The sequence below is a fragment of the Corella eumyota genome, chromosome 1, assembly GCF_963082875.1.
Source record: "Corella eumyota chromosome 1, kaCorEumy4.1, whole genome shotgun sequence".
Classification (NCBI taxonomy): Eukaryota; Metazoa; Chordata; class Ascidiacea; order Phlebobranchia; family Corellidae; genus Corella; species Corella eumyota.
This window is the reverse complement of record NC_137490.1, coordinates 5,694,676-5,719,268: the sequence shown is the minus strand read 5'-3', so window position 1 is coordinate 5,719,268 and position 24,593 is coordinate 5,694,676. Positions and strand designations below refer to the sequence as shown.

The window sequence follows — 24,593 nt, the reverse complement described above, 5'->3', positions numbered from 1 at the left end:
ATCAACAGCCGTTGTTTCAATTCTTCACCACAAAATAAACACAATTTTTGTAATATCAGTTATGCGTCATTACAAAAATATTTAGTCACGTAAGAAACGAAGTCAATTATTTACCATTTTGAACATAATTGCCAATCGATGGCTTGTTAGCAGATGTTGTAAGTCAATCAAGTAACCCACAAAGTTTTTTTTGACAACTAACTGAATTTATTTATAGTTACCTTTTACTTACATATCAAATTGAAAAGTTAAGCTATAAAAACCTATTTGATTTGAATTATAACTAAAAACAACAATTTGCAATATCTAAAAATCACAATCAAAACATTGTAGGATAATTAATGTACACAAAGTTTTGGTTTGGTGACCATGTCATTTTTTATATAACCTTGTGTAGAAAACTGTGCGATGTTTTAAGTCAATAGGCTGATTTTTATAACATCGTTGCGTTAAATATGATATTTTTTGAATACATGCCGTATTTGATTTTTAGTATTATCTATAGCTTGCAATAAAAAATTACTTTATCCGAATCGTTGGGTGGCAGTATAGAGACTACGAACCCCCAGAGTGCGAAACAGATCATTCGCTCGACTGGAAATGAAAGAAAAAGGAGACGATCTCATTTCGCTGCGTGTTCTTGTCTGATAAATGGTGTAATGCGTATTTAGCGATAGCACGCAGAAAAGGTGGTACGTCCTAAATGATCGCCACAACAAATTACTGATGGAGATAACAACAGTAAGGAAAAGGATTATTTCGTCGATCTTATGTATATTAATTATTTTATCAAAAGAACCGAACTTCGTAAAGGCAGCAGGTACGTTAAGTAAGATATTGGTTAAAGTTATGTAAATTTCATGTTATTGTGTTAAGATAGAATGTGATGATTTATCTAGTCGGTTAGTAATTAACTAAAATCTGATCGTTGTTTGAAACAAAATGAAACTGTATGTTTACATTGGAGAAGATTGTAAACAGCGATTACTTAATTAAATATATATTTATTATGAGTTTAGTGAACGATTACTGTTTAAACTCACCTTTTAGACAACAACAACTTAACTTAATTTCATCTAAAATTTTTAATAAAAACCTTTTCGTTAAAGTGATAGTTAAAAAAATTGGTAGCGCTTGTTAAATAGACTTGGAATTATTATTGCATGTAAAGCCTGTCTAAGTCTGACAAGTTGGCGAAGTTTAGTGATCAAATAGCCACTTTAATGCCCTCGAATTCACACATCGCTTACGACAGATCAAGGCTCTTACGATACTACCGTCAGACCGTACGCTCTGCTAGGTTTTGCCCACGGCAGCGCACGCATACCTGAGCCTGGGCTGGTTGTCAGTATTCAACTCAAAATTATGGGTTTTACGGATTAAGGTTTGAGATGTTAATGGGCGCTTAAAATCGTGTTACATTCTCCAATGCCCTGCTTAAATTAAACCACGAATTTCGAGAGCGGATTTTTTAGCGTGTGAAGATTGACCAAAATCTCGATAACTTTTCGCGTTGATTGGACCGTGATTTAATTATCGAATCTCGCTGTTTACGGGCTTTTAAAAACCAATTGTTTCAATGTCGTAAACAATACAGTGCGGACATCTCGTTTGTATACGAATTAATTGTTTTACAATACTGTCGTGTTTTTTTAAAGTAGTGACGTCATCGAAGAATTTTTTTCACTGGGCAACTGAAACCTATTTTTCGTTAAAATTAAATCGCAAGACACGATGTTTAAACTACAAACATGGGCCCACTGCGAGGCTAGTCATGCCTGAAAAGCTTATCAACTTTTTAGAAGGCTTAGCAAAAATATTCAACAGTAGTCGAGACTTGTTTTTTTCACTTTTTGTCTAATTTTTAAACGATTAGAAGTTGTTTACAAATCAATAAAAATATTGTAACAGAGTGTTTACTTTACAGAAATGATTTATTTATACCTTAGTCAAAATTTAAATTTTTACCTTGTTTGTTTAACAAATGTTATTGTCAAAAACCCCCTGCTATATTATCTAATAACTAAGTTTAAATATTTAATACTTAATAAATTTAAATTTTACATATAAAAAATTGTATAAGCTATTCACAGATAGCCTTAACACCATTGCAAAATAATATAAACACATGAAAAAGCGTTGTTAAAATATTTATCAGCTAAGCGATGACGAATATAAAGATCCTATTTTCAACTAAGAAATTAGATATATTCTATTTTCGTATGCTCCAAAGGCTTACTATTAACAATAAAACGTTGTTTAATCCAGTATATAGCCAGGGATTACGCGCCTAGGTTTTCCACGATATTATACTGCATATTAAATTTCGCGTAATTGGGTTTTACTCGAAATTCGATTAACGTGACCGAAGGTAAAAGCGCTCTTGTTTTTATAATATCTCAAAACGAGACCTCGGCAACAGCACCGTAAACATTTGCCTATAAGCTTGGCACCAGTCTTAAACCTTTGGACAGAAAATACGTTTGTTGTCATACCCAATAAGGTCACCTAACATTTAAAAATATTTTCATTGCTGTTTTGGGATAATGTTATGCCAATTACTTATTACTAATTCCAAGTAGTGTGCATATTTATGCCTTTAAAAATTCCCATATTAAAATCAAGCGCAGTTCCGGGCATAGAATTTGTTGAGAAGCCAGTTCGCAGTACATCTCGAAAACTAACATCACTTAAATTGATTGGCAAAATTCACGGTCGAGAGGATGAAAGGAAAGAATCAATTAATTTGCAATTCGCACCCGAGCGTCAACTCCAACCGTGGTTCCGTTTTCCCACAAGCAATTATCATCCAAACCAAATTAACTTAAACAGTCTGGAAATTGAACTTTGATAATGAAGTGGCAAATAAAGTTAGACGATAAAAAATGATTGCATTACCTTAGAAAGAAAACTAAATGCAAATTGAGAATATTTTGTTAACACCACCTGGATAGTTTCAGTTTAAAAGCTTAACGTCTAATAACACTTTGTGTCAATAATTGCCAACGTGTTAAAGTTTACTTTATGCACTGCAAATTAGTACCCTTCCACATAATTGTTTCAAAATGCAAACAGTTCTCGTCGAGGTAACGGAATGTAAACATGCCCTTTATTCCCGTGATGCGAGATAATATTAGCGAGTCTATTTTCTACTCCCACTTATTTAGGACAAGGAAATTAATTGACGGGCGAGAGAATCGAAATCAAAACAATAAAAATTTCTTAACGGTGTTTTGCCGGCTGTTATCCCGTACTCAATTCAAGAAATATTTTGAATCAATCTGTGTTAACAGAGGCCGCCAATTACATATACACGGCCCGTTTGGCCAGTTGTAAGTTTGTTTTTTTAGCACTACTCGCCGGAAATGAATTGCATAAGCACCGCCCATTCAACTGTTTTTACAGCGCTACATTTCTTCAATCTTCATTTCATAAAAAGTAATTTTTTTAATATCTCTTGCACATTAAAAATCGATTCCTGACCGCCATGATCAATAACTGCAATGATTTATGTATGAAGACTTACCTGCGGCACCTCTTGATCCCAAGGGGGCCCTTTTGGATTAAACTAACCAAATTGGAATTCAACTGTCCCATTGTAGTAGTACGTGACGGTACAGACGCGTTTAAGTGGGTCGCATCTGTCTTGCTTTGGCAATGTTTAGGGGTAGAACGTATGAATCATAGATTTAATATAAAACGAGCCTCTCAGATTTTCGTTTAGAGTTTCCTCATTGTGTTGTGTGCCTATCTGCTTTATATCAAGCCAAACTCTTTGTTCTATCTCGAGTATCACGTGATGTGGGTTGCCAAGATTTCACGCTTCAACGCGCTTGGCACAGTTTTTAAAATTTCTTGAGCTAATCTGCACCGGACCAGGCTCGGTTAATGCTGTGTTGACTGAAATTTGGATCGTTTGAATTACATTTTAGGTTCGTTAGGGGGAAATCGTCTGTCTGCTTTAAAAAAATGACCTATTTTCGTTTCGCAATCACGCTTTGGCTCGCGCCAGGTAAAAACAAAACATTTGTGTGCTGTTTTGGTGTAAAATATTGACTGGAAAACACGAATTAAAAGCCTCTTTGCTTAGATAAACTACTTGCCCCAAATATAGATACCAGCGGTTGAATGTATCTCTCTATGTTTTTGTTGTTATTGTGCTAGAGTGTAAGCGACTTAGGGCTAGGCCCGTCTTTTATCGGCCACAAATTTATGTTACTTTCAATGAATTGAATGGGCTCGTCACTAATGGATCGCGGCCCGGTTTATAAACTAATACCATTATTACGGTGATCGGGTTACTTATACCAAAGCTTCATCACAGAAAAATGTATCTGATGTGGCTGCCCGTAGGATAACATCTCTAAACCGAGTATTTTTTGTTATAAATAATATATTTTCTTACCCCATATGTTCTTCTGCTACAAGTACATATCAGTTGTAAAAAGATATTTATATTACGTTGTCTCACGCATTGACATTTTAGTTTTAATTCTATAAAGATGTCTGTTGTGCTGAGTATGCAAACTTTTTAAGCTCTGTTAATAATAAGGATGTCCAGATTTCCCGGCTTGTCAAAAACCATTAACGGAATTTTTGAAAATAAAAGAGTGATTATTCCCTTAGCACATGTTGTCAGCGTCGGAACACAAATTTAAAACAAAGATTTGGACAAACGCAAAGTCCCTAGCCGAGGTTTAATTAAATTACAAAGCAGTCTAAACCAAATTCCCGTGCGGCCTTCCGTAGAGCTTTTAACTAAAATGTCTTTAGAATCAGATGCAAGTGGCCTCGACCTTATGTCGAGAATTTATTCTTCAACGACCACAATTGATTGATTACTGCATTTAAAAAAATTAAGGCCAACACTTAGTTCCAATTTTGTTTATTTTTATTGGATTTTGGGTTATTATTTGATAACAAAACACCAATAGAATATCACGTTTATCAATATGGTATTACCCTACTGATATATAAAAAGTGTATTTTGGCTTACATTTTATTACGTGAAAAGCATAGTTTATGTTCTTGACGCAACTTCTATAACTCATTTATTACATTAACTGAAATCAGCGAAGTGTAAGACAACAAAAGATGTAATTTATGATGTCTAATCGAGCAGCGTTGTGCTCAATCTATTAGGCAGCCATGCGTAAAACATATACGCTGCGTCTGGACCTTTATTACAAACACATCACAGCAGCACAGATACCATGATTAAATTAAAGATCAATATTGTAAACAATTCAATGTGCTTAATTCTATAATACGCCTAAAGCACTTATTGTATTTAAACCAGGTGTGTACTGTAAGATAGTGTATATTATAACAACGTGTAAGAGACGACTTGTGTTTCTAATCTTTGAATATATATAAACCTATGTCGTAATTGGTTTAACCTCATAGTTTATTTATTTTATACCGTTGCGCTTTTATAAGTAGGGTAGCGTTGGTAAACAAAATTGGATATCTTCTAAATTCACAAACTACTAACTGCTAAACACATCTTCATAACAAATAACAAACTTTAAAACCCTCGAATTTGTGCCATCATTTTCTACATTTTTAATGAATTACATGTTGTGTGAAGGGCTATTCTCTTTACAGTGCAAAAAGATAGTTTTGTTCAACTAAACATTTTTTTCCTAAATTGGGAAATACCTGGGTGATATGGGTATGGAGAAACATGCAATTTTTCTTACAAAATCCGCTTGAAAATGCTTAGTAAACTAGGGTATTTTTAAAATTTACCATTTTTAATATATTGAGCTCAAGTCATTGCAAATATTAGACCAAAATATTTAAGAGAACCAACATTTCGTTGTGTTGAAATTAAAATAATATTTGGAGATGATTGCTTGTAAAAAACACAAACTTTTTTGCCACTGATTTAGCAACAGTTTCTTACCGGCAGTGTGCGAGTTAGAAAAGAATGCCTGTAACTCTATATCCGATTTGAGATGTTTCTTTATATTATGTTTGTGTGGGGCACGATCTTTGGCTATGTTAACAACGTGTAGCAGATGTAAGATTGTTGGCCTTTGTTTAATATCAAACCAAGCCTGAAGTCGATTTTATTAAAACACAGTTCTGTTGTTCCTATGTTTCTTTTTCTTTTAAATAGATACAAAACCGTTTGTGATTAAAATTTTTTTGGAAATTCTTAAATGTTTAAAAACAACAAAGGATTAAAAATACAAAAAATATTAAAAAATGGTCACAACTATCTTTGCCATTTTGTTACATAAAATCTTAAAAAAAAAAAAATTAAAATCGAAAAATATTCGTGTTATTGGGTTTAAAATAAAAATAACATTCTAATTGGAAAACTCTGGCATTCTTATCTGCGCTACTTGTCAACGCAACAATAGTTATATCTATGACGTCACAAACACCCGTTCGTTCGCCGCAACTCCCGTTCTTGCTTTTGTTTTAATATTTTCGTCGGTTTTGCGAGGTTTTATTGCGATCGGAATCTGTTATAAAATTAGGATTTCAATCCACGTGTAATTGGTTTCTAAAGAGAATCGTTTGTTCCCTTTTGTTTATGTGTTACGTGCTAAAACACAACAAAGATTGATAATTTTTTCACACCGCTTTTTAATTGCAATTGTTGCAATAACCAAAACCATAAAATAATTTCACAGCTAAGCGCAAAAGATCACTAAAAACTGAAATTCCTAAAATATTTATTCCTAAATATATTTTATTTTTTGTTTGTAGTTTCGTCGTGTAACGGAGTCTTAAAAGGGGACTCAGGGACTTTTACGTCCCCCAATTACCCCCTGCCCCCTAAATCTTCACCCAAAGACCAAAACAGTTCGCTTTTTCCTGACAATGGGGGTTTCGTCACGTGCCAATGGGAGGTTATTGTGTCTCCGGGAAAAGGAATACAGTTGCAGTTTGGGGACTTCAGCATGAACGCAGCGGAAGATGAGTGTGATGAAGGAGAGGTGGAGGTGTACTCCGGAGTAGGAAAGAAGAAGACAAGTTTAGGTAAGACTTTAAAAATTTTAAAAAAATTTATGGTTCAAAATAAATCATTTTTTTATTTTTGACTTAAATTTTAAACAAATAATAACCCTACTTTTAAATTGATGATTTTTGCTTAAAAACCTACCAAAAATCAGTAAAGAATTTGACCTAGGGTTGTGATAATCTGCTAAGATATTTGTAAAAATTAAGATTGATGCCCATGTCCTGTATTCTTTACATAATGAATCATAGATTGAAAACCTTTGGATTATTTCTCAATTTTACGCCATTTCGAGCCATGCGTGACAATACCTAGGTTCTATTTCGGGTTTGTCAGGATAAAGTTTTTTGTTTTGTCACGTTGTTGCTTATACGATACACTTGTATGGAGATAGTTAGGGTTTGGGACAATAATAAGACCTAATAAAACTTAAACAATTGTTACCAAAATCTATATTTATACATTATTATCTATGTACCATAGTGAAAATAATACTTTATTCAATATACTAGAACGCTAGGTATATCTTTTTGGGTGGCTTTATTATTAAATTGTTACATATAAACTGTTTGCATTTTTGAAGGCTTTAAATAGACACAAATCACTAAAGCATTGCCGATAATTTGGGCCACCGCGCTTTCGAAATATTTTTGTAACAATTTTTTTTGACAATACCTTAACCATCTGGCATCTTTTTTTGTAAGAGCAGTCCTGTTTGAAACAGTTGGTCACGGTAGTTAGGCAGCTAACACCACAAAAGTGGCGCCTTTTTAAATAAAACATACAGTACACGCGCGAGAACACATGTTTTCGAATATTTCTTTTTATGAATCATACACCCAATGCCGATGCGGGGGCTAAGGGTAAATGGTGTTAAACTTTTTGGATATATATTGTCCTTTTTCTTGGTTTTAAAACACAAAGTTTGGAATTAACACCAAAAATAACAACTTTTTTAGCGTTGTGAAATCTAAGGTTTTTAAAGTTTTTTTTTCACAACTATATACTGTGTAATAGAAATAGTAGCTTCCCTTTTTTGTTAAAATAATATTTTTAAGTTTACACCTGGCGTTCAATGTCGAACAGAAATAAAAATAGAGCATCAGTCACCGAAGTAAAACAAATTGTCAGTGGCGCATAACAAATTCGATGATTTGATATTAAATAATTAAAGAAACGTTCACGGGGATTTATTTATTATTAATGATACAGAGGAAATAGAATTGGAATCCTTATTCGACCAATTTCCAATAATTAAACGCAAAACTTTTTTGTAATGCCATTAATATTTTGTTTTATCCCAAAAATAAATAAAAATTTTATCTTAAAATTTTTTTTTTTTATAAAAATATAAAACATTTTTTATTTGGACAACGCCCGAAAAACATTAAAAATTCTCACCGTCTTGTCCATGACTAATTTTTATTTTTACTTAAATCAGCGATCGGGATATTTGCTTTTATCTTTTTAAGCTTATCCCACTAATCTTGGCCTTAACCTGCAGCTGCAGGCTCTTTACCCGAACGTTTTTAGACCAGTGACGTCACGCACTTGGTCGCCAAAGATTTTTAAAACCACGTGTGCAATTAATCCTTAAATTACAACCTGTCAGCTAACACGAAAACGTGTGATTATAACCACGAAACATGAGTTAGGCGGTTTGTTATCGATGTGTTAATTCGCTAACCAAGAAATCCCATAAGCTGCGTGTTTAAAAATTTTCGAAACTTAATATTTTGCATTGCACTCGATACATAGTTGCTTGCTGATAATTATAAACATATCTCCAGCTTGCAGGAAACCAATAAGTAACCTGATCATGTTTAGTTCAGAATGTTTTAAGGTTTACAACAGGATTAATTAAAAATAATTTAATTAATGTAAGATTTCTATGAAGGTTCACACACAGTTATGCTATACCAAAAAATAAAAACCTTTTTTTATTGAAATATATATTTTAAATTTTACAACATTTTAAAGTCAATAAGTTATTTAATTTTTTTTTGGTCACTTGTCGCATTAAAAAACATCGCAAATCCACATTTGTTTGTGTCCTGCTGTTGACATCCATTATTGATATTCCCATAACGCGTAACCCCTTACAGCCTCCAAATGAACTCTTTTAATTCATATTCCATGTTAATAAGCTAATAACAAGAGTTTACGTCATTCAAATTCCCCCCTTGCGTGACCCAGTGTGTACTTATTTTCCGATTACAACACCAACTATCCAAACAACGCTCTATTTTGAGGTCGCTAATTTGGTACGACATGTGTTTGTGAATTATACGGCCTGCACAATCCAGTTGTGTTATTTTATTGAGATATTTAAACCTTGCCAAATAAACTTCGTACTTGGGTTTCTAAAGCAGTTTCGATATTAGACCAACGGGCATACTGTTTATGTTTGCATTAAGTAAGCTTCGATTATAGTGGCTCCTTAAAAGCAAATGGCACAGACGCGAGCTAGCTTGTATTAGATATACGACATAGATTATGCGATCAAATCCCTTTGAAGTTTGCCGGGCTGTGTAAGATAACCCGCACGAGTTTGTGTATACTCGGTTGAGCTAATACGTTCATTTTCCACTAAATAGATTTTCCAAAAACTGGAGAAGAGCTTTATTTGTGTTCTGTTTGGCAATAAAAAACAAAAAACAGCAAAACCTAAGGTTACTCATGGAAAATCTCACACGTTTTTGAAATCTTATATACTTGAACTTAAAGCCCGACTGTTTATTTCCGCACTTAAGTGAAATTCATGCATCGTAAAATCCTCCATTTTTATTGTATTACCGGGATGGTTTAAAATGGTCTTATCCTAAATCCTAGGGAGAAAGACATTGGCCCCCATCATCACGAGGTGTAAACACAGTGGGTTAATTAATAGAGTTGTGGTCATTTACACCCCATTTGCCATCGAAGGAATTTTGGCCCTTAATTATGGCTTAACCTTTACTAATACCGGGTCAAATAGAGTTTGCCGAATCATATCATGATCATAATCAATCACCCGACCACCTCACAGCTATCTCCTGCGCTTTCGCATAGCCCACAGACGGGAAGGGAAGACTTAGGCTCTGTTTTTATTGGTTTGTGTTCTAATTCATTCAACACTTTGTAATTCGTAATCTAGGCCTCCTTGTTTTTTTATCAATTCATCTTCTCGGCTTAGATACCGTTGAGTATTTATCATGATAACAAGCCTCTTAAGCATCCGATTACGTCATGTTATAAGGAATTCTGCTTGTCTGTAATACCTAAATCCCAATTGGTAATCTCAATTCAAATAATAAGGTGTAGTTTCCATTCAAATCAAAAATTGGTGAGGATGGTAGGTAACTTAATCTAAATTTAAATTTCGGTAAATTGAAATGGGTTTGTTGAAGATTTTTTTTATGTCTGCCCTACTTGTCTATTTGTGTGCTACTCAGCCATGTTGTTTTGGTTAATCTCGATTTGTGGAAAGTATTTGCGGTAATACGAAGCTTCGAGCACCCTCGTGATTTGAGATGATCACTGGAGAAAACAGGGTCGAGTACTTTATCGGATCTCCTCGTCTTGTTATTGGCTGGTTATTGACGGATTACTAAGCCCACATTCGCAGCAAATCCATTTTTGTGGTTTGAAAATATTTGATTTGTCTGCGTTCCCAGAGCTTGTTGTAAGCTTAGTGAAAGAAGAACGCATTGGCTTATCTATTTATAACGTCTAAGCCTTGAACTATATATTACCTCTCTTTATTGCATTAAATATATCAAGATGTGCGCTACTACTGACGTCATCGTTGTATAAAGTGACGTTACTTGACCTATGTGTGGGCAGTGAAATTTGATGCATTCAAAAGTTATTGCTCGGGGGAAAAGACCGCCACTAACCAAGGTGGTTATAAAGAAAAATGCCTTGGTACAAAAAAACAAGTAATGTGTCCTGAGCATTTAATGCCTCTCCGCGCCAAAGTGGATTTGCTTAAGATTTTCACTCCCGCTGATCGAAAATCACAAGTGGACTTAACGGACAAGCCTACAATTAAAAGCAGGTCGAATGTAAGGTCAGGCTGAGGCATTTTTTAATGTCATTTCCTTAGGACATTTGTTTTTTTCTCTTAACATTTTCTTCCGAGAAATAGCAACAAATGCGATAATGCCATCAAAGAAATACAACACCTAATGACACAATAAAATTTATCACAGGTCGTTTTATTATTTTGTTTGTGGTTGACATTTTTTATTATATTCGGGTGCTATTTTTCAAAGTTTTTAAGATTTCAGTTGACTTGTTTTTAATGATACCAGTCTCCAAATCAATCACTTAATCAAGCAGTCTTGTGCAAACACGTTGTGGGCTGCTAGCTGTGTTTCCATAACACTAGTTTACTTCTCGACCTTTGCGGTACATGTACGGGTTTTGGTCGAAAGAGCTCGTTTACAGAACGATTATCTAAAATAAAGGCATACTGATTGGCTTAACAGGGACGAGATCTGATGAGGTGTGACCGTATAGCGTGCGCTGTGGGACGCTGGTCCGAGTGGGCTTTCTGACAAAAACATAAAGATAGGCGGATTTGCTGTAACACAAGTAAGACTAAATTCCAGGCATGCCCTGTCACAAATATATCAATGTTTCGACGGCTGAAGACAAAGGGGCCATCAAATCCGACAACACGCATTACAAGATAAGGGATTATGGTATTTGAAGCGAGTAATGATGCTTATTACTCTTATAAACCAATAAAATTGCTTTTAGGGCTTATCAGTATATGTAACTAAGTGCCACCTTCGTTATAAATAGTGTTAAGTGTCACTCAGCATTACTTTTAATACAAATGGGATAAATTTGGCACGTCTTTCAAATATTTTTGGAAGTCACAAATTAACTTACCTCATTTTCGTTGCAACCTGCAAAATAACGGGACGTATAATTGGCTTCCTGTCAGGCTATCATTTGCGGCTTACGCTTATCGCATTTGCTTATGGTCTCTTTCCACTCCTGTGACGTCATAGTTGGCTTTTTTGGGACCCAGCTTTCCGCTCGAGTTGGTTTCTGGGAGATTAGGACGAGGCGCCGATCGGTTTCTTGAGCTAAATACGAATTTGGAATAAATAGTGATATCGGGTTTAACCGCAAAATAGAAAATATCGATAACTAACGCAATGGCCGATTTTTAATAAGGATAACTATGGGAAAAACACTATTTTTAAAAAAAACACTAAAGTCATGGGATTTTAAAATTAATTATTTAGAGAAATTTGATACAGAACCAATTTTCTTCAAGTATTTGCTGATTTTATTTTTTACATATCTGTATATTTTGGTAAACAGCTGGCCTATGTGGTTTTACTACTCTAATTATACAAATAACGATAATCCACAATAAAAAACCGCCTATCTTAAGACGATGTCGACATATTTTTAATCCACAATTGATTTAACCATTTTAATAATCCAATATGGCGTTTAATTAATTAAAGTCAAAGGTCGACGAATTTTAACCGACCTTGCGTTATCAAAAATCTGCGGGCTGTGCAGAGAATAGACAAATTAAACGAGCACTAAGCCCCCTTGACAGGCGTTATTTACTTAAAGCCAGTGATCCATTTTGGAGGGTCTGTGAAGCGGAAACATTCTATGCTACGACGAAAAGGATAAGCATCGGGCATAATAACAAATTAGACAGAAATTTCTCGCGTATGAGAGGACAATTAAAGGACCGTTTTTAACCCATTGATAGGCATCGTTGTCACAAATTTAGCCCCAGTGTCGCTAAGCCGGAAATGAACTCAGTTAAGAAAGACAAGTTAACACAGATTTTTAAACATCTAATCTTTTTATGAGCAATTAGCATTACCTTATATAATCTTATATTTTTAGTACCACATATCGTTATCAACCATTATTTAAACACTGTTTATATTTAAATCGATTTTATTTCGACCTATAGTCAATATACAAAACATTAATTATTATCTATTTATTTACAGATAAATACTGCGGCGGGAATAATCCTAAAGTAGTGATGTTAATGAACAACACGGCAACTGTGGTGTTCAAACGACCTGCTGGGTTCGACGGTCGAGGCTTTCTCATTTCATATATTGCCACCAAGCCTGGGGAAACGATTGACGGTAAGATTTGAAAATGTTCTTTCCAAGTTTATTTATTTAACTCCGACCGTGTCTTAGCTAGGTTAATGTGATTTCGGTTCACTGTCAAGGTAGTTTGGTACTGCTTTAATATTTGGAAAAAAGTAAAAAAAATAAGAATATAATTTTTACACAATTTAAAACAACTTTTTAACTAAAAAATAAGTAAATTGTTCGACATAACATTGGCTTTGTTTTGTTTCGGCCCACTTAAAAATCATCACTTTTTCTGCTGACTAATGCAAATGACGTCATCACATAAGCAGATTAATCAGCTTTTGGTAATTCGAATGTAACCGATATAATACCGCATCCCTTATAACTAAAATCTACCCCCGCGTTTTAAAGTAAAAGCTGATTTTCGGAAAAAATATATATTGTTCCTTACTGCACCAGAGTCACGTGACTTAATCACGTGCTTTACCTGTTTTCGCAGTTTAAACAAAGGCGGCGTTTTTTTACTTAGTGCGTTAAACTAGATCCTAAAAAACTCTTAAGATTTCCGAGTTCGATCTTTAGCCTAGTTGACATTGTGACGTCACTAGAGCTTAGTTGTAAGAAAACAATAGAAGTAGAGGGGGCTAAGTAATCCAATTCACCGTGACAAAACCCAAGCTAAATTCTTATATAAATCAAATGGATAAAAAATATTGAAATAATTTTTTTTTTAAAACTACAAAATTTGTTAAATTATGGTTTAAAAAAAAGGAAAAGCAAGTTCCACCTTTTCTTTTTTAGGCAAAAGTTTTTCCAAAAAAATAGAACAACCCCAAATTTGTTTAACTGACAACCCAGTTAACTATAATAAAAAAGGGGCAATTCAAGTTTAAAGATAAACTGCTTTATATGTAATTGTATAACCAGGAATATTATTAACTTTGCGGTATACATTGGAATGTAATATAGTAATTGTATGACAAATAAATCACTTATAAACATAGGAACACGAGGGAAAATGTGCTTTACAAATGTCTGAGCTTAGTTTCCTTGATGTTTTTACATCAAGCCGTTCTCTGGTGACTTGTAATTTTGTTTTAACCCCCCATGGGACTTCGGAGAGCGAGTTATTTTATATCAATAAGCTTATCGCTTATATGCGCAGCATATGGTGCTACCTTATATTTTAGTGTCTGTGGAATAAAATATTGACAATAATGTGAAAAAATTGGCGCATTACAAGTTGTCTAAATAACTTAAAATATTAACAGTTTAATTCTTAACTACAGACATTGAAAATAGCACCCGGCCTGAAAAGTTTACCCAACTATTTTTTGTGTTTTTTTTAGATTTTGTCAACTGTTCGGATACTGGAGCTGATCACTCTAAAGTTGGATCATTCAGGTATGACACATAATAAAAATTAACCCAATGTATTAACACGGCTCTTGTTATACTTTGCAAACATGTTTTAAAATAAGTCAAACCCGAGGTTGCCAAGTTTTTCTAGATGATTTCCCATGAGTTTTCGAGCATCATCCGTTGACCTCTCGCTCGAAAAGGTCGACTCCTAATCTCTTGTTTCGCTTAGCTTACGTCACTTAAATTTGAGAATTTTAGTCCGCATGGCAAACAACGAAAATCCAAGGGTTTTCGCATATTCCCTTTTTTTAGGCCTTGTGACGTCACCATTCACAGACGCTTATTGTCTGGTATTTCGCGCTCGATCGCGCGTGAATTTTTCTGGGTTTATCTTTCTTGAGGATTTATGACCACGACAATTCAGCCATGTTTAGGGCCCTTCACGTTAACATTAAACTTGGCCACCGTGTGCAAAATATTAAAGACAAAAGATTTTCGCAAAGCTTACACCATTTAAAATATAAATTATATAAAGGCCCAACACTTTTAGATGCTCTAATAAAATCCGCCATTTTTTATATTGAAACTAAAATATTTCCAAGCAAAAGAAAAAATATAAATAAAAAAATATTTTTAAGTTTTTTTGCTTACAATATTAGCAATAAATTGTTCTAAAATAGTAGTTTTGAAATCGTGCAGCGCGTTAAATCAGAGCGGCTTTTATCTAGGAAGAAATTAGGAGATTTTATTAATTAATGGACGAGTAATTCATCTTAGTTGCGCGTGAAAGTGTTACCACAAATCTCTGTGAAGCGAATATCGCCCCGGGCACACCAACGACGTTAAATTTAATATTTTTTCTTAAATTCCGTGAGATAAGATCTGTGTATAACGGAGATACGTCTCCATTTAGGCCAATAGCTTTTCACTATCTCTCTTGCTTTCGAAGTTATATCACTATTTAATTATCGATGCCAAACCTAGATTGTGTCGCCGTGTGTTTAAACTGTTGTTCTATAATTTGGTGTAGTTATACATTTTTACAACAACAACAGCTCATTAGGATAGAAAACACAAATTTTTATCTAGGAATGTGTTAAATGTTTAAATGTATCTAAATGGTAATTAGGGCTTGAACAATAATTATAATGATTGTCCAATTACTTATGTTCTATTATAAGACCGTTGTTCACGTTTATAAAATGAAATTATAACTTTTTAAAATTGTTTTCCTTATTTTTTAAACAAATTTTATGTTTTTATTTTAGTGTGATGTGTCCAAGCGGTTGTGTAGGAATAAATAAACACAAAATCACAGGAGATTTGAAGTACAGAGAGGTAACGTACTCTTTTTCAATTAATTTAAATTAAAAAAAGTAAAAAACAATAATAAAAACTACCAGGTAATATCAAGCTGTTTACAATATCATAAACAAATCGGGGATTTCTCATTAATTTGTTACAAACAGATGTTATAGGTTGTGCTTTGATTGCATTAAAATATTCCATGGCTGTCAGTTATGTTTTTGATGCTACTCGACAATTTTGCCCAGATACTTAACTGGTGAATGATATGTTGTGTTAAACCATTCTATTTCTCCTGTTGTTTTAGTTAAGGCGTCAGATTACGGCTTAGGGCCTAGGTTAATTAAATTAGGGACGGAACATCAGCGATGCTTTATAGTTAACTAAACATTAAGTTGTGTTGTTAACATATAGTCATCATGCTGTTGATGACTGGTTAAGAGAAATAGGGTTTTTATAACGGATTAAAAAATGACTAAATATGTTGTAACACACCTATACTGATAAGTTATATTTTAAAGTTTGAGATTTTCTTAGAAAGTAGCTTCATAGTTAAACTATCTCAAATTTGTAAGAAAATCGTAATTCTAAACAGTAAACGTTATTTCGAATTTAAACTTGGCTTAGCCAAAGCCAATAATGATAACCCAGAGCTAATACCCATTCAAATTATATACACCGTTTAATTTAAAAATGGGACGTACCTCGCTTTGTGTAAACTAAAAAAAAATACTTTAAAATACAATAAACCGGTTATCGACAACAAAAATAAATTTATATGGAATTTATACTCAAAATGCCATCTTGTGTTAAAAATGTATTTTTCTAAGTTTTTTATTTTGTAATTATTTCTACATCAGTAACTTGTCATGTTCTCATTTTTTAAGTAATCGTATTACTAAAACTAAAATAGATTTTGCCTTAATTCTATGTCGGAACCCAGTGTTTATCGTTGATAATTCCGCGCCAAATTCTAGCAGATTAGTTTCGGAGATATAACAAAGATTTCTGTAAACACTTCCTAATAAGGAGAATTTAGCCGCTTATATATAATATATACCAACAAACTGAGATTAAAAACCCCAAAAATTTTCCAAATTTAAATAATTTCACGGCTGTGTTGGATAAATAAACTGGAAAATAAAAACTGGTTTCTGAATTAGACTAAAACGTATTTTAAACTTAAATTGAAGATATAATTTTAATTAAAATGTCACATATCGCATTTAACTAAACTCCTTTAATTATGTGTCGCTTTGTTTACTTAAAAACCAAAATTCTCACACCACGTACTCGGTATCTATGTTGTGTCTGCGCCACCGTAAATTCTTGTGTGGTCCCCGATCGTGCACATAAGACCGCATTGCAAAAAAGAATGTGCATTTCGCGAACGCTAAACTCGAAAATTCGTCCTCATATTACCTTGGTTTGCATCACAGCTAAAAAGCATTACTCTGGCTGGCACTTGTTTACGATTAAACGAATTAAGCTGTATAATCACAATACTGTTGCAACGTCATTAGTAAAATACAAGATTAAAATGCAATCAATCATTATTTTTTAAGAGTTCTGAATAGGACTTAAGGTTTTAAAAGTATTAGTGTATTTTATATAATCTGAAAAACCATTTTATTTTAGACAAAAATTTTTAATTTTAAAGTTTGAAAGTTAACTACAACTAGAATGAGATTTTCTTCAAGGTGGTCCCGGTCTTAATGCAAATCTTAGGGGTTAAATAAAAATGAAACCAAATCCCCGCTAATTCGATTGTTTGCGGAACTGATATTTAAAAAATTCGCCAAATTTTAAGCTTTTAAGAGAAAAAATTTACCCTATTTCACTTAAAAAAAATTAACCACTTTCTGTAATCCCATTTGCTCGAAATGTAATTATACAAAAAAATTAAAACGGAATAAACCTATATTCCCTTAAAAATATGTGCTCAAGTTTAAGGTAAATTAAATTTTAATTCAGTAGACTTAAGTTTTAAAGTTTTAAAGAGGTTATGTTTTATCCAATAATGGCTAATAGCTATTATAAATTAATCTAATTTACAGGATTTTAAGTTTTGATAGAATTTTTCTTTTAAAACCAAATATTGATTCGACAATAAATTTCGCATAAAATAATTCGATTTAAAACAGAAATTGGATTTTGTCCTTTGCATTTGCATTTCTAATTCGCTAAGATTTATTAGTTCCGTACGATAAAAATTTTAATTTATTTTTACCAAATCTCCTGCCAGTTGTTAAACAAAATAAAAAAATATTTATCTATAAATGCCTTTTTAATAAGAGTATGTAAGAATTGTCAATAATTTATTGTTTAATATAAGTAAAGGCTTTTAATGAAATCTTAAAAATCTAAAATTAAAAAAAAAATTAAAAAATTAAATTACGAAGTAAATACCAAAATCTAAAAATGTTCCAATTACTTTCATTCGCTTAGATTGATTTCCAAACTATTTCGTACAAACTTAAAAACTAATTACTGATCGCCATTTTTGTTTTTGTTTCAGGATTCACAAATATGCCTGGCAGCAATGCATGCCGGTGTCATTTCGGACAACTTTGGAGGTCGAGTCAATGTATTGCGCGAACCAGGACATATTTTATATCACGGGGAATTTGCAAACAATATTGAAGCAGAAACGTACGTGCTTGTTAATGCTTTTAAATTATCAAGTTTTGTTTAAAAAACATATTTGTATATGCATAGCCCAACATCAAAGCATTTTCTAAGTGTTTTGTAGGCTATCAAGCTTTAGTAAATATCAAGTAATTAAACATTACTCATAGAAAACACTTCAGAACAGCTGGTTATCTCGACAGGAATTAAAATAATTGCATTTGTTTATTACAGAGGTTCAATGTCCGATTCCATGTTTACATTTAAACAACTGAGTACATGTCACGATGAAATCACAGTTTATGGAAACCAGTTTACTGCCTCGTCGTGGTGGAGCACTGAAAACCATATTACAGAACTGTAAGTTTAAAATAAGAGCACCTTGATTGTAAATTTCAACTAATAAATGTAATATTAATATATTTTATGCACAAAAATTTTTAATATATAAAAAATAAAGCTAGCTACATTTTTACTAACTTTGACTGTAAATGTGGTGTAATGTTCTACCATTAATCTAAACAGGCCCAATTGATTTGATCTTAAATTGTATATAACTCGAACTATATTAAAATAATCCATTTGTTTTACAGTAAACAAGACTGGCTACCAAAGAAAGCTCTACTTAGCAATGACCTGGAAGCCTGGTCACCTGACAATCCTTTGGTCGAACAGTGGCTTCAAATCGACCTTAAAAAACCTATGAACATTACTGGTAAATCTACTTTATATTTTGGAAGGTTTAAGATAACATAGCCTAGTTGTTTAGACGTTTTATATTCTAATAACATATGAAGTCTATCTTTAATGTGTATATGTATTTAAAGGTGTTGTGACAATTGGGTCACTAAAACCTTACAAATGGACAACGAGTTACACTATCCGCTACAGTTTTGATCAAGTTAACTGGCATAATTATACAGAAGAAGGCAAAACAGAACCTACGGTAGAACTTTTCTCCTAATATTTATACTACAAATTAAATAATAATTTATGTAGGATTTAAAAATTGTGCATAGAAAACTTTTTTTTAATCATCACAATTTTTTTCAGGTGTTCAACGGAAATAAAAACTATTTTAAACCGGTGAGGAATAACTTTATTCGGCCGGTAATCTTAGCTCAATATGTTCGGATCTTTCCTACTCCTGTAAAAAAGGACGCATTTCGATATGGTCTTAAGTTTGGTTTGTTAGGATGTGATCTGTCAGGTAAATTTAATAAATATTTTTTTTATAGATATTGAAAAATTTAAAAATCATTGAATTTTTAACAATTTATGTTTTCTTTCAGACGATGCAGCAATTCCATTCATTCCACCAACTATTCCTCCTACCCCTCCTACCACAACAAAACCTAAGCCAAAAACTACAACAACCAAATCTACAACAAAAACAACAACGACAACTACAGCGACAACAACGACAAAATCCACAACAACAGAACCATCAACATCTACAAAAGGTAAATTTCAACTTAAAATATTATTTACAAAGCTGGGGTACCTTTATGTTTTTAGGTTTAATTAATTTTTTTTATTATTTTTTTTTAGAAAACACAACAGTTCAACCAGCAACCTTTCCAGTCAAAAATAGTGGATCTTCTGTAAGTATATTTTTGGATTTTGGCTTTCACCTTGTGGATAAACTAAAATTTTTATTCGAAATGTTAAAAATATTGTGTAATTTGTTTAAGAAACCCCTACTGTATATTTAAAGCTTAAACTTATATAACTTCACACGGTGTTTTTAACGTTACCTTCTCGCCCACGCAATATCATATGATGCTGACTACCTTAAAAATATTTAATAATATTATGTGGTTGTAGACATTGAATGTAACGTTAAACCAGCTTAGTGACAATCATATATACAAAGAAATGTTTCTAATTTTTCTTTCTTTTTCAGGTAAAAACAACTGTCTCGATAGTTCCCCCAAAATCAGAAAATTTAAACGGTGAGTTTGGACCAAATAAAAAATGTGTATTCTGTTTTATTTATTTAAGAAGCAAGAATTTTAATTTTTAAATTCATGTTTTTGAACTTGAGAGTTTCATGTTTTTACTTGATTGATCTTTATTGTTTTTCGGTAAGGGGCATATGTGTGTCATAACATTCTACATGGTTGTTTTCTTTTGTCAAGTAAAACAATCGAGCGCTTTGTGGTAATCCTTTACGTCATAGGGGAAGGCCAACGTTGTTAAAACACTTTAAAATAGGGTGCTTGGAAGTGTTATAAAAATAAATCCATATAAGCAACTTATTTTATCATTTTATCTAAGTATCAACCATGTATTAACAATGCAATCAATAATAAATAACGTTCTACCCCACCTTAACAATATTCTAAATAATAATTTACAAGCGTGACTTATAATCCCATGAAATATGATCACCAATCAGCATGTATAGAATGTAATTTGTATATTACAGACAAAACCTTAAATGTCAAAGTTATTACCAAAGTTACGGTTAAAACTGAAATTCCTCTTTTGCCAAGAATTCTAAATAGATTAACAAAAAATGGTCGCTTGTTGGATTAAGCGCTCAAAAACCTATACGCCCGGTTGCAACTTAGTCACGCCCGGTTAAAGTTCCCGCTTCGTTGCCCGTAAACAAACACGCGCGCCCCTGCCCGTGACGTCATCAACAATAAAACTTGTAAATAGACATCAGTGAAGGGTCATTACTTTTGTTTGTGCCTAATTTGTGCCGAGTGAAAAACAATGTCTTGTGGACTTAGAATTTTAACTTCTGTTTTGTTTTCAACAGAGACGAGCATTATTATCATTGCCATTGTTGCTGCATTGTCGGTAACCTCAATTCTCTTAGCAGCATTGGTGCTTATTTTGGTTCGAAAAAGGTAAATTCATTAAGTTAATTTAACCTAATTTAACAAGTTTTTATCTTTAAATTATTCTTATTTTTTTAAATTTGTTTTTATAGAAAAAAATCTCCAAAACAAACTATGGTCCCAACTTCCCAATCTAATGCAACCTACAACGCGGCTGTCGACTGTAAGTATTCATTTCAACATTGCTTATTAATTATTCTCCACCAAAAACCACATTTAAAATTCATAGTAGGCTAGGATAAAAATCGTCTAATAAATAATTAATTTAATTGTTAAAATGCAATCTTTTAAACAATTTAGATGACTCTTCTCAAAAGCAATATAATATATATGAAAATAATTTAGTATACAATGAATAATTCAACCAAGCAAACTTTTATATAAAATGTAATGTACATGTTTTTTATGCAAAGCTTACTTTTTGCCTTTAAAGCAGTGCGTTACATGAACGGATATCAAAAAGGCAAAGACACAACGAAAAAAGATAGCAAGAAGAAGCCGGGGCCTCATGACTTCAGAAATGTGAACTACATGGACAGCTACATGCGGGGAAGCGGTTCTGACGAGTTTAGCACGATGGCTAACTCCAGGGGCGGCGTTACATTACAACACGATCAACGCAGTCAATCAACAAACAAAGGGCATGCTGTTCGATCTTCCTACACTGCGAACAGCGATCAAGCGGGGCCGAGCAGTGGTCCGTTATTGATTAAGTCGCGAAGTCATCAAGACAGCGAATCTTATACAACAGGTAACATATTTAAAAAATACTTAGTAAAATATACTGAAAAGCTCTTGAATAACGATTAAACCTTAGAGTCAATTAAAATCATAATTTATCTAACCTAATTTTAAATATTTACAGACGACGAGGATCACGAGTACCAGGTGATTCCTGATCCTGTAAGTGAATATGACGTCACTCGCACCCATAGCAACCGTAACTCGTCGAAGGCGTCGACCGTATCGAGTCATAAAAGCAGACAATCCGATACGATGCCCTGGCCCCAAAACAACAATGTGCTTTGGGGTAATGCAGGGGATGCTTGGGGTAAAGAGCAACAATTTCCAACACCAAATGGCATGACGTCATTTGCGCCACAAAACTCAAATCGATCGCGTTCGGTCAATAGATCCCGACCGGGAACCTTCCCCCATCCCATGCATTTTTCAGTAAACTCTGACAACGACCCATTTGTACCCCAACAACAATTGGAGCCTCCAAAAACGGCGCCACCATTTTCTTCAAACTCGTTTACCCCAACTGCAAAGTTTCAGCGACGTTCGCGGGGCGGAAGTCAATCCCCTCCGCATGGGGCTCCACCTACAAACGGTCAACCCCACTTCGTACCTTACAATCCACATCAACGCTCTTCTTCGTCATCAACGGGCTCCTCCCACTCACCGTTTGACGTTGCAACAACTCAGCATGATCAACAACATTATCCTGCAGTACCTGAACATGAAGATCAAGTTATATTACAACAAGCAAATCACGATCGAAGCAGTTCTCAAAAAAACAACTTGTTATATGGGGACCCGGAAAGCTCTAGGTCGTGGCCGAACTCTGAGAACAAAAGAAAACCATCGTACAACTTTCCAACAAACAATCAACTTGCTGATCCACAATTGCCACCTAAGTTATCACAGGTTAACGGGCCGGGCACGAAAGGAGGGAGACCGCCAGAGTACGGGAGCGATCCAGGAATTACTAGAGCTAACGGTAAACCAAAAAAAATTGTGTATTTAGAAAAAGATTACCTTTACAATGGCAATTTTTAAAATAGAGTTATGTAAAAAAAATCAAAAAATTAATATTATTACGCAGAAAGTATTATTTTTTTAATTAACTTTGACAATTTTTGTTGGATTAGGTCTTCGTTATACAACTTCTCGAATCGAGAAGAAAAATCGCAACGGTTACGATCACCTTTATCGAAACAAAAGCATTGGTGTCACGGATAACGGAAAAGCTGTCGTCGCCATGACAATGAACAATTACAACCAATTAGATTTAAACACGCCTGTATAAGGACACGAGCATTACAAGCGATGTTATATTTATTTAATATTATTGTTTCATTTGTTGTCAATTGCTAAACACTGACAAAATACTTTCTTTAAGTTGAATTATGCAGTAGTCCATCGGTTTGCCGCGCACGCTTCAAATTCTTTCTGTGACGTCATACCATACAAATACTGACGTCATCACATAAGCGTTAACATTTTCCACCAACTAAAAACAAATCTTTTAAATTAATCACACGTTAGAATTTTTACCTTGTTACCTCCTGTCTTCAAACGTAGCCATAACGTAGTGGGGAGTAAAATTTAACACAGAATAGATAGAGTATAGTCTCACAATTTTGACCATGAATTAAATAATTCTGTTGACTACTGAACCCTGTAAAACATTTAAAGTTGGTTAACACTTTTTAGATGCAAAATTAGCTTTTTAATCACAAGTTCCCAATACGACCATGCTTACTTGCAGCTTTATTTAATAATATAATCTAGCCAATAAATGTGTTTTTCCTGTTTTTTTTTATTTTTTATTGCCGATTGGAGTTTTTTTTACATTTTTGCCATTAATTTTTTTGATTGTTTAAGTTTTTTGTTCTTCTTTATTTTTTTTTTGTTCTTCTTATTTTTATGCATTGCCAGTGTTTCTTTGCTGCTATAATTTCGTCCATACTTTCATCTTTATAAATGTTGAACTAAAAATATTAAAATCACATCAACATAGAACATATTAGGAAAAAAATTATCACAATAATCACCAAAAAGTCACTTCTTACCATGACAGTTTTTAACAAAAAATCTTTGTTCAGTATTTTGCCATTAGTCCTGAAGACTTGTCTTTTTGTGTAAAAAAGTATAAATGTTCAAGGCGTATATAATCTTGACAATTATTATTGCAATATGTAAGATGTTTGGATATTTTATTTACCTTTTATTATAATAACGATGTTTTATTTGTTGCTTATTACAAGTATGCTTAATAAAATTGGCATAATTAATACATTATCTTTGTATGTAAAAAAGTTAACTAATTTAATTAGAAAAATTAGTAATCATTATAAAAACTTATAAAAGAGAGATTAAATTTTAAATCACCCATTCTGATCCAATTCGATTGTGTTTTTGAATGCAAACTAACTTATAATAACTTAATACTTAGAACAATACAAAATCTAAGAGAATTTTTTAAAAAAAATGTGTTACCTGAATAAATTGTAAGCTTTAGATCAAGCAATTGCTTTCCAAAAACATTTAAAGAAGAAAGCTATTGCTTCACAGACAAAGCATAAAGTGATCTACTTGAACTCCAAAAATTTTTACAAAATAAAAAGTAATAGTTTTAAAATGTGGGAAATAACTTAATGACAA

The 24,593-nt window shown here is 33.1% G+C and overlaps 1 protein-coding gene across 2 annotated transcripts; it reads left to right on the top strand.

Moving 5' to 3' along the window:
- Positions 1–648: 648 nt before the first annotated feature.
- Positions 649–24,227, top strand: LOC145743514 (uncharacterized). Of its 2 annotated transcripts, none has more exons than XM_082561508.1 (18): positions 649–820; positions 6,724–6,996; positions 12,958–13,101; positions 14,406–14,460; positions 15,687–15,756; positions 18,242–18,375; positions 18,586–18,711; positions 18,945–19,066; positions 19,179–19,297; positions 19,405–19,561; positions 19,644–19,814; positions 19,903–19,955; positions 20,258–20,306; positions 21,122–21,212; positions 21,296–21,366; positions 21,640–21,954; positions 22,069–22,926; positions 23,078–24,227. In XM_082561508.1, exons 1-18 carry the CDS (start codon positions 727–729, stop codon positions 23,233–23,235), a joined length of 3,060 nt encoding a protein of 1,019 aa, XP_082417634.1. In that variant the 5' UTR covers positions 649–726; the 3' UTR covers positions 23,236–24,227. The 2 variants fall into 2 exon arrangements, with proteins under 2 accessions (XP_082417634.1, XP_082417625.1); XM_082561499.1 differs by having other exon boundaries at positions 21,637–21,954.
- The last annotated feature ends 366 nt before the right edge of the window (positions 24,228–24,593 follow it).